At 37.1% G+C, this 12202-nt stretch overlaps 1 protein-coding gene across 1 annotated transcript in view; it reads right to left on the bottom strand.

Moving 5' to 3' along the window:
* LOC122816190 (radial spoke head 10 homolog B-like) overlaps nucleotides 1–12202 on the bottom strand; it is a 1099140-nt gene that overhangs the window by 907461 nt on the left and 179477 nt on the right. Inside the window, exon 4 of the mRNA XM_044088939.1 lies at nucleotides 4433–4501. Within this exon, the coding sequence (XP_043944874.1) occupies nucleotides 4433–4501 (69 nt within the window). The remainder of the gene's footprint in view (nucleotides 1–4432; nucleotides 4502–12202) is intronic.

Raw genomic sequence — 12202 nt, 5'->3', positions numbered from 1 at the left:
CGGATTGCAGAAGATGCCAAAACAGGTGGAGTAGTACTAGTAAAGGTCCCAGACCCAATGGGGTCTCTCAGGAGAACTCCCATCTGAAGTTTTGCTGACTGAAGTTTCCTCATTATTCTATCCACATCTGCTTCTATCAGACTCCTATAAAACTGAGAAGAGGCCACTGAAAGGGTCATAAATGATGACAGGAAGGGTGATGGTAGAGAGGAAGGAAGAGCGTCTATACATGATGCATAATGGGCCCTAAGGAGCCTCTTTGGTTCCAAGTGTGTCAAATCTGATGAAATTAATCTTATCAGACACTGTCAGATCCAAGGATTTAATCTTCAGATCCAATGAACTCAGATCCAACCACTTAGTCACCTTGCAAGAAGGTTCAAGAGTAGGGTCAGAGCTGGGAGTGGACGATGTGGAAGGGTCCAATGCACGCTTTCTAGACTCCTTACTGTCTAAATATTTGGAGGTTTGAACTCCAGATAAAGTCTCAAAAAAAGAAGTCAGCAATAAACCTTTTAGAATTAGTTTTTTTTGTTGTCCACTAAGGCCAATGGATTAAAGGCCTTACAAATGTCACACGACTTTTAAATGAGCTGGGCCTAAGCAGTACACACAGGAATCATGTGCATCAGCCAGAGGTATTTTATGACAACAATCTTTACATTTCTTAAAACCTGAAGGTTTTTCAGTCATATTGAAGCAGGAAAAATAAACACAGTAATAATAGAAATCCAAGAGATTTTTTTTTTTTTTTTTTTAAACGAAGAAAGAAAAGAAGTGAAAAGAGGATTACCAACACTGGTAATTAAGGACATTACCACAAGGGTATAAACAGTAAAAAATTTACCAACAATGGGAAACTAAGAATACATCAAAAAGTATATGAAGAATAAGGAAGGACTATATAAAACATTTAGATAAAGGTAATAAAGTAAGAACATATATAAAGCTTATTTCATTCAGAAATACTGCACTAAAGCTTGACAGCTAACAGCGACCACATTCATACGCGGAGGTGGCAAATGAGATTTGAGGCAATGGTAGGAGACTAAAGCACTATGGGTAAGGGAGGAGCTTGAGAGTCTCCAGTATCCACGAGCTGCAAAAGTGGCCAAATCCGATCTGAGGGTCAGATCCACCCCCACTTGTTGAGAAATTAATGAAAATTGATAACATCTACGAAAACTGTCTGACATTTTAACTGTAAGTTGTACATCTTGAGAAATATCTAGTATTTTCTGAATTGAAATTATAGTATTAAATACACATTCTCATAAGTCTGTAAAGTCTGATATTTTAACTGTAAGTTGTACATCTTGAGAAATATCTAGTATTTTCTGAATTGAAATTATAGTATTAAATACACATTCTCATAAGTCTGTAAATATTCCAATAAATAAGCACTTGTGGAGGAATTTCTTGCTGTCATGTGAAAGCTTATGTCTGATTAACATCAAAGTTCTAATGATATGTGTCTTGGTTGCATAATTTTCAAGATATAAACATTTATTTGTGAAAGTTTAGAAAAAATATAATTTAGGATTTGGGCATTATAATATATTACAGTATTTATGGAAAAGACTATGAATACACTGACTATTATTACTGGAAAGATTACTTCTTACTGATAACATTGGTATTTGTACAATTTTAATAACTTTTTTTACTCATAAAATATTTCCTTACGCTTTTTAAGTTTATTTTTCAGATATGCAATGGAATGCAAGATGTTAATAGGCTGCTAGAGGTTTGACATTTCACACCACATAGGTGTTAATGAGTTAGCAAAAGAAGGAATTGGTTCATTCTTATTTAACATTTTGTTGACCGGGAAGTCTGACTAGGACAGAGCCTATTTTCAGTGGAAGCCCAGGGAAAAACACTCCAGATACATATCTTTGAAATGTGGGAAGAAAGCGGAGTAACCAGAGGAAACCCACCAAATGCAGGGAGGACATGCAAACTCCGTAAAGAAGACACTCCAGCCGAGAATCGAACCAGAGAACCTTTTGCTGTGAGGCAACACCATTAACCGGTGCACCAGTGCACCACTGCACCACCCATTATACAGTATAAGTGGTTTAGACAGTATAAATGTATCAGTTTAGATAGTCTGACAAAATGTTTGGACATTCCAAGATACTAATACCAATATATATTTATAAGATACATGATTCTAGTTTGCTATGAATTCTTATTTACATCTCCAGCATACCATCATATCTTTGTTAAACACTTAATACACAACACATTCTGGGCCAGATTCAAAAATGGTTGCCTTCAATGTTAAGTCCTAAAATGAGCTGTTAACGTTCATATTGGGCCTTTCTGATTCACAGAAAGACCCACTTTTTTGACTGTACAAGGTTTGTAGGATCAGAGCAGTGGGCCATCTTTGCACCTGAAATATACATTAATTAACCCTCCAGGGTATCAGCCAATACTAATCTGTCATGTGCCCTCCCAAAGCATTTATGCAGCCAAGTTGATAAACTCAGCCAAAAAACTGTCATTCATCTATTACTTCCAATGGGGGAGGTCATGTTAAAGGAAAGTGCTGGGGAGCTTATCAGACAGATAGTGGTGCGAGGTGCATGTGTGCAAATATGCAGGCGTGTGGCTACATGTGTGAATGTATGCAGGGGGCTCAGGTGAGTGCATGTGTATCCATGCATGCGTGTTGTGTGTCAGTGCATGGGTGCGAGATTGTGTGTATGAGTGTGTGAGTGCGTCTATGTGTGGTAGTGCCTGTGTGTCTGAGTATATGTGTGTGTGTGTGTGTGTGTGTGTGTGTGTGTGTGTGTGTGTGTGTGTGTGACTATGGGTATGTGTGTGTGTATGTGTGTGTGTGTGTGTGTGTGTGTGTGTGTGTGTGTGTGTGTGAGTGTGTGTGTGTGTGTGTGTGTGTGTGTGTGTGTGTGTGTGTGTGTGTGTGTGTGTGTGTGTGTGTGTGTGTGTGTCAGTGTCTGACTGGGAGTTCACAGCTGGACAGTTATTTAGAGGATATATACGGGAGGGTAGGAGTGTTTGTGTGTGTGGGGGGGGAGCTGGTACACCTTTAAACTCCATTAAGACTAATGATCAAATCTTGCAAAATTGGACAGGGGGTAACAGATGTCAGGGATACTTAAAAAGTAAGTAGATCAACAATTTTGCAGCAGGAAAGTTGTATGGACAGGGGTGTAGTATATTAGACACCAAAATACTTAAAAAGTTAATAGAATATCAGTTTTGCAGCACAAAAGATGTATGGGTGGGGTGGGGGGCACTAGAGGCCAGGAATGCTTAAAAAGTTAATAGAAAACGGTTTTGCTGCATGAAAATTGTATGGATGGGGTGGACACTGGATACTAGGGATACTTAAACAGTTAATAAAACAGCAGTTTTGCAGCATAAAAGATATACGGGCCAGAGGACACCAGACACCAAGGATTTAAATGATTATAGTAAGCCACAACAAGAAGAGGTAAAAAGCTTTGAACTCGGTATCCTCAACACACAAAACAGATCCATAGCAGAGTTTTAGTCATCAGCGCTACCACTAGACAAAAGGGATACTCTTAAAATATTACTTGTCACTGAAAAAAGTTAAAGTAAATCAGGGGAAAGTTTTTAAATCCAGCACCACTGATACACAAAGCAACTTGTTTTCAAGCTAGAGCCTTAATCATCTATTTTAAATGAGGAGGGCTTCTGTTAGGGTGTATTTTTTGAACTATAAGAAGTATAATACTCTTTATGTATGTCATTTCTGACTGACTGCAATGATCCATGAATTATAAAGTAACAGGCACTTAGAGGGACAGGGCTGTGCCCTTGTGTGTGTAAGGGGGGCTACTACACCTGTAAGCAGTTATACCAAAGACTTCTGCACAAAGGAACACTAGGTAACACCAGACAGACTTATTAAATATTACTTTGAAGCACTTAAAAAGTAAGTATAGCAACAGGTCGAACATCAGTATGCACTTTCTAAATAATAAGAATGAGACTAATGTTTGTCATTACTGACTGATTATAACCATTTGTGATTTATGAGGGGCAAGGGAAAAAACATCAATGATGTTCTGTCAACTGGGGGACAGGTAAAAGGTATGGTGGTGGTGTGTGTGTGCGTATGTGTGTTTGAATGTGTGCACATCTGAGTGGGAGAATGACTGAAGAGGGTGCTTCTGCCAATGTGACATGCAGGCTGCCAATGGTGATTGCCGCAGGAAAGTGCTGATTAGTAATACCACATGATTCAGAGCAATGCAAATTAGCTGATGATATCTTTCCTGGTTGCATATAATGTGTTCCTAAATCTAACACCACCAGCAATTCCTCTAACATGGGTGGTAGTCCAACTCATCTCACTTGCAGAACCCTTATCACTTTACTGCACCAGAGGAAAACATGAAATTAAAAAAATAAACTATTAAAAATACTTTACCTCATAAGTGACACCATCAGCCCAGTAGTACAAACCCTTTTCATGCATTAAGCCCTCTGAAAATGTGCCCTTGGAGAGAAAATCAAAATGTATATATTAATAAATGCTCTTAGTTTCTTGAACATTTCTTTCATTTTTTACATGCACGGCTTAACAATACCCAAACTGACTTTGACAATCACACATGGACACACACATGTATTTATATACAGGGAGAGACAGAAAGAGAGACAAACATGTATACTGCAGCACAGTGTGGCATATCTCACCAAAATGGTGAAGGACAAGTGACTGAAAAGTTTCAAAACATGGATGCAAATAAAGTATATAGAGCTGTTATAGTGAATTTATTGCAAGTAAAACAGTTACTTCAATTAGGAATGTTTCTTTACAATAGAGAACGTTTCTTTAACAAAGATAAACTTTGCTTTATTAACAACAGCTGGTTTATTTAATGAAACAATAAAATCTATATGAAAGGAGAGCTGAGAAGGGCCCTACAGAGTGTTGTTTGCCATTTTTGGATGGTAATTTAATGTCTAGAGTATCTGTTATTGAAAAGAGAGATGGCAAGTTCAAGAATACACTATGGGGGTGCTGGAGATCTTTTGTATTACAATAATTTAGAAAAGAACTACTGAGAATCGCAGAGACACTAAAAAAAAAAATATAGCCCATGTATAAGTAATTGCTTTGAAGATATTTGCTATGAACATTTGTTAAACCACAAAACTTTTTGTCACTTTCTTATTGGTAAACAAATAAACGAGTCTTCGTGGGTTCTGTTTAAGCAGCTTTATTCTACACAAACACATTACTATAGAGGCTTATTGACTATGACTTAAGTAACTTATATACAAACTACTGTGATCATACATGCTCACTCTGGCTGCTTCTACATATAGCACTAGGGATTGCACGTCTGGAATTTATACGTGCACCCACAGCTTTGCATGCTTCTTAAAGACACAGCACACACACGCTACACTCTGATCTACATCCTCCCTCTTTGAGAAATATATCATACAATCTGTCATGAGATTATTTAGCAAGCAGAAATCACAAATAATCTATAGACATGCATTATATAATATTAAGTACACATATAGATATAAAATCAAGTCCATGTTGCTGCGTATTTCACACTAGGCTTAGAAACTCGTCCATATCGTGTGACATAAAATTGAGAATTAGATTTAGCAGCTGGGACAGTCTCTGCAAAATTTTGACCTGTGGAATGTTCGAATCACTTTCTGGAACAGAATCAGACTTTTGAACACATGCTGGTCTAGAAATAATGTCTGGCTGATTCTTAAATTTAGAGATTGCATCACAGATACAATGTGATTACAATGATGATGATTCCGGTACAGGAAGAATATGTCTGCGATTCCCCCTATACTTCACAACCTCGGAGCTTACCAAATAAGATCTCAGCTCGGCACAGGTTTATTTATTATTTATTTTATATTTGATTACCGGGTTGGTCTGACTGGGCAATCAGGTGCCCGTTTTCAGCAGGGACCTGAGGAGAAAAGCTCCACATACATGACAATCATAAAAAATGCAAAAGCTCTACATATATGATAAAAATACAAAAGTCAGAGATGAGTACAAATTAATAGAGCAAACAATAGTATATCATAGCATAGTACGATGAAAAGTTACAGAAGTGTACAATATAGAGTGTACAGTAGTAAAATAGAAAATATAATGTATTTGAGTAAGAAAGTGCAGTAATATTATCAGTTATATAAATACATTTAAAAATACAATTCGTTATGGTAGGTTTTTTTTTTTCTACATGTTTGACCTTTGAGTAGTGCCAGAGGAATATTTATCTGAATTGTGATAGTAGGGCTAGCCATGCTCAGTACATGTACATTGCCAGATGAGATTGAGGTAGACTTTTAATTGGGTTTTAAAGATGGGACTGCTATTTTGCAATCTGATATTTAGTGGAAGAGAATTCCAGATTTTAGCAACTGTGTAGGAATAGAGGGATTCCCCAGCACTGTGTCTACACTTAGCTACTTCAAGAAAGGCTTTGTTTGTGGATCTTAGTTGGCGAGCAGAATTGTGAAAGCTGAGAAAGCCTGAGAGATCAGGACTCTTGTTTGGGTGGTACAGCAAGTAATGAACCATGATCAGTTGGTGAGTTCTAGCCAACCTAATTGTTTTAGTGAGTGAAAGTGGTGGGAGCAGAAATTAGAGTCGGTTGCTAATCTAGCTATTTTATTATAGCACATGGACAATTTGTATAGGTCTGTCTTTATAAGGTTTGTTAATACAGGGGATGCATAAAGCAATGTAGAGAGAAGGTTGAGTTCTGGATATAGTAATTTTGGTGTTTTTGGTTAGATAGTTTTTGCGGCGGTACAGGGTTCCAAGTTTTGTATAGATTTTATATATGGCTTGTGCTACATGTTTGTCATACTTTAGGTTTATTGATGATTTAATTTTTTTATGTGAAGAAGGGGAACAGGAAGTGCAGAATTTTTTGGATGAATTACAAGTACACAGATTTAATTTTACATTTGATGGCATCCAAATAGGGAAGAAGGTGTCCTTTTTGGATGCAGATTTGTTACTTAAGGAAGATGGAATACTAACTACAAAAGTACATAGGAAATTCCAGGGGGACGTATATTACTTGAAAGCAACAAGTTGTCATCCTGGGCATACGATTGATGCCTTACCTTATGGTGAATGCATACATCTTTACAGACTATGCAGCGATGAACAAGATTTTGTAAGGGAGATAGGTTATACTTTTGAGATGTTCAGAAAGCATGGTTATGGTGAATATATAATTGCTAAGGCATGGTCTAGATTTAATAAAGAGTATATACGAAACAACAATAGAAAATGGAAGGGAGTTTCCAAATTAAATAACAATACTGAATCTGGTTGTGAAATGTATTTTATAACCACATATGGTGGATTTAGCAATAGGTTTTATGACATAGTACAAACACACTGGCAACTGTTATCAAATTTAAAGGCTGGAAGTTCATGATGCCTAACAAACTTTTTGCTTCATATAGAGTGGGTAGGAATATTAAGAGCTTTTTGGTGAAATCTAGGTTCTGCAGACCCAAGGAGGTCTTATATGAGTCATTAAGAACAAAAGGGACAGTAGGATGTGGCAAATGCAAGGCATGCAAATTTATTGTGCATTATTTTGGACTCTTAAATGGTCGAAGATTTGAAGTGTGTGGGAATTATAGGTGTGACACTGAGGGCATCATTTGTGCCCTCATATGTCCCTGTAATAAGTTTTATGTGGGTGAGTCCAAAAGGGCTTTTAAAATAAGGCTATTAGAACATGTTCATGATATATTAAATAAAAAGGAACAGAGTTCAGTGGCACAATATTTTTTGGAAGCACATGATAGTTCTGTTCATTGTTTATAAGCCACAATTTTAGAAAAAGTAGAGTGTTTTTTTTTTTTTTTAGGGGGGTGTCAGCAAGAAAAAACTTCTTTATAAAGAACCAGTGTATATATTAAAGTTTGATACTTTGTTTCCAAAGGGTATGAATGTTGATTTTAATTGGCATGTATTACTTTAAATACTTTTTGTTTCATGGTATTAACTGATGACTTTATTGTTTAATTGCCTATTTAGTAGTGTATATAAACCAAGCGTGTGATGTGAAGTAACTGTGTACTCCAAGAAGGCAGTGTATGCCAAGACGTCAGAGAGGAATAAATTGTATTCATTGGGTTCCTGGTCTTTGTTCTTCATTGTATTTGTCATTCTCAAACTATCTTTGAGACCTAGTAAAGATTGCACTGGTCATCGGACTACCTAGTAAAGATTGCACTGGTCATCGGACTACACAGAATAAGTTGTAACAGTTCCTAGCCAAATAATATGAAAGTATTACCGAACCTTCCGTTTGAATTTCTTCACCTCCATATGCAATGAGTCATGTACTGCTGGTTACATTGAGTTGTTCACTAGTTTTCACTTTTGTAAATGTGTCCACTGATAAAACATTGCACTTTGACCCAGTGTCTGCTTTGAGCTCTGTGGATTTTTCATTGATCCAAACCATACAAGACACTTCACTCCTTGTTAATAAGTTTACTGCATCAACTCTTTCTCCAAGTACTGATACACCATCCACATAGAAAGCTGACTGTTTCAGCTCTACTTGATCAACTTGCTTTTTTGTGTGACCTTTCTTTACAACTGAGTGAGGCTTACTTGATTTGCAAAATTTTTGGAAATGGTTCTATTTTTTACACTTGTGGCATTGCTGACTATATGCTAAACACTTCTCATTTTAGACTTATGATTTACACCACAATTGCGACAGTTAACAATAAAGCTAGACTTGGGTTTTGCTGACTCACATTTGTGTTGTACAGAGCTGGCAGTAGAGCTTGCACTTTTTCTGGAACTTTCTGGAAAGCTTCATACCTTCTTTGGAAACCTTGTGGCTGCCCCTTGCTTAGGCCTGTTTCTGTTTACCACGCGTTGCATACTATCTTCGTTTGCTCTGGAGCTCACTGAAACCATGCTTTTGTCACTCGCAAGCATATTCATATGTCTTTCTGTCACTTCATGGATATGACAAATCTCTATTGCTTTGCTTAATGTCAAATCGGGTCTATGTCATTTAATAGACCATTCAGATTTTCAAATACCAGAAGTTCGAACGGGGAAGTTCGAAAATTGAAAATGTCGAAGCCACGGAAATACGAATTCTTTCCCAGGGAAAGAATTTGGTTGGCTGTTTCTGTGGCTTCGACATTTTCTCCACTGTGGTGCAAAAGTTATGGAATGGGTTAAGGTAAGTGTGCGAGTGTGATGGACGTTGGGGTTAGGGTGCGGGTAAGGTATGTGTGCAATAGTAGCGGACTTTAGGGTTAGGGTGTGGGTAAGGTAAGTGTGCGATACTGACAGACTTTAGGGTTAGGGTGTGGGTGAGGTAAGTGTGCGATAGTGACGGACCTTGGGGTTAGGGTTTGGGTTAAGGTTAGTGCATAGTTAGTTGTGTATGTAAGGTTTACTGTAGGTTTATTAGGTTTTTGGTGTGCTTGTGTTGTGTGTGTGTTTTTCGGAACAGCAAATTTTTTCCCTGAGAAAAAAATTTGCTGTTCTGAGGTTTCGATGTTATCACATTTCAAACTTCCAAGTTCAAACATTTGGTGTTCGAAATTTTGGAAGTTCGATTATGTGACACAGACCTGTCAAATCCCTGTCATGAAGTAAAATCCGTCTCACTGCAGCACTATTAATACCACACATAAGGCTGTCCTTTATCAGCTCATCTTTCAAATCACCAAACTGACACATTTTAGCTCTGTTTCTCAAGTCATTTATATAAGCTCCAAATGTTAACCCTGGTTTCTGATTTCTTGTGTAAAACAAATGCCTCTCTAATGTAATGTTCGTCTGTGGGTTGCACATTTCTCTGAACTTACGCTTCAAATACTTGGGGTCTTTCCTTGATTCAGCTTGCACAATAATAGGGCAGTCTGCACCTTCACCTTCATATACTCTTTGTGCATATACAAATGAACGTTCTCCTTCTATGTCCTCAGATCCTGCTAGATCTAGCAAAATGAATGCCTTGGCATGTGCCTGTTTATCTGCACAAGCTTCTTGTATAAAAATATCATACTCTTGTTTAAATATTCTCCAGTTCTCTGCAATATTCTGATCAAATACAAGTGGTTGAGGTTTTTGAAATCTGTGATATTAACACATACCAATGAAGGGTCTTGCAAATAAGCATGAATACACACACACACACACACACACACACACACACACACACACACACACACACACACACACACACACACACACACGTGCATAAGTAATTGGCATAAACACAATTTGCTCAATGCTTCTGTGCTCTGTACTTATACTTACTCTCTTTATGCTTATCGGAGTTATGCAAATGAACAACCTCTTAGTACTTTTGAATAAATGGACTTCATGAAATAAACTTCTCGGGCTTCTTGATGTTTTATTGCACTTTGCGAAATAGCTTTTCAGATTTCCAGATGCTTTACTGTACTTCGCGAGATAGCTTTTCAGATCTCTCAATGCTTTACTGTCCTTTGCAAAATAGCTTTTCAGATTTCTCGATGCTTTACTGTACTTGGCAAAACACCTTTTTTGGGCTATCAATGCTTTACGAAACTTTATGGAATAGCTTTTCAAACTTTTCGATGTGTTATGGAGCTTTGCAGAATAATTTCTCTGACTTTTCGATGCTTTATGAAATCTTTGATTGGTAAAGGCAAAAATGCTAAAGTCATTTATCATCATTTGCTATGTTTGCGGAATTGGTAAAGGCAGAAATGCTAAAGTCATTTACCTTAGGATTTGGTAAAGACAGAAATGCTAATGCATTTTTGAAATTGGTAAAGGCAGAAATGCTAAAGTAATCACTTGAAACTTTATCGACAAAGGCAGAAATGCTAAGACAATTGGCAAAGACAAACATGCCAAAATAATGTGCCATCACCTGTCAAAGTCATCACTTTAAGAAACATTCGAGAACTTTATGATGCAACTGAGCAATTCATGAGCATTGTAATACTCTTGTAATCTTTTGTAAGAACCACCTTTTATCAATGCAAGAAACATATCAAGCAACTGTACAATGTGAATAAATTGAACTTCTGTTGCGCAAATTCAATATCTTTTGAAGTATTTGCACTTTGCAAATGACCACATGCGGTACACTGAAATGTCCCCAAAATGGCAGTACCTTGCTCGGCAACTCCTTACAATACAAGAAGCACTCTGTAATAGAGGCACTTTGCAAACAAACACAGCCAGCACAAGAACTTTTCTTCATATAACTATGCTTTCACTGGATTACATGAAATAATTGCACTTTGCATACAGTGAATTATTTGAAATACATGCACTGTAATAAGCACACACTGTAAGCACTTTTACATACTCTGAGATACTTCGAATAACTTTAATTATGTCTTGATACAATATGAAGTCATAGTTATGCCCAAATGCAGCACTTTTCCCAAACACAAGCAGTTGCCTTGCTTTATTTTTGCTTACAGTGCCCTTTTCTCTTTTCTTATTATATTCTTTTTGCTCGTTTAAGCCCTTTTTATGCCCAAAATACATTTCTTGTGCTTGTTTTACTCTAAACATGCCCAATTCTGCCTTAAACACACTGGTTGTGCCTTAAATATGCGTGTTTTGTACTTTAAAGTCAATTGTCATGTCAAATACTTTTATCTTAAAAATATTCTTTAGTTAACAAACTTTTTTGTACTTTCTGCTTCCCTTATAATGCAGTCTGTGCCCTTGTAATGCTCTTTCTTGCCTCTTTTTGCATTGAGTAAATAATTTGTATTATTTTTCATTACCTTTTATTCTTTCTGGTTCTGTTTCTACTGTTTTCTCTCAGTTTTACCTTCACTGTTGTCTTTACATCTCATGGCTCCAAATGTTCTTCTCATTTCCATTGTTGTTCTGACACCTTGTCACTTTCATATTGGTGCATGAATAAACGAGTCTTCGTGGGTTCTGTTTAGGCAGCTTTATTCTGTACAAACATCACTATAGAGGCTTATTAACTATGACAAGTAACATATACAAATTAACTACAGTGATCATACATGCTCACTTTCTGGCTGCTTCTACAAATGGCTCTAGGGACTGCACGTGTCTGGAATTTATATGTGCATGCACAGCCTTGCATGCTTCTTAAAGACATAGCGCGCGCACACACACACACACACACACACACACACACACACACACACACAC

The sequence above is a fragment of the Protopterus annectens genome, chromosome 12.part0, assembly GCF_019279795.1.
Source record: "Protopterus annectens isolate FY-2018-M chromosome 12.part0, PAN1.0, whole genome shotgun sequence".
NCBI classification, from domain to species: Eukaryota; Metazoa; Chordata; order Ceratodontiformes; family Protopteridae; genus Protopterus; species Protopterus annectens.
This window is presented reverse-complemented; position numbering and strand designations above follow the sequence as displayed.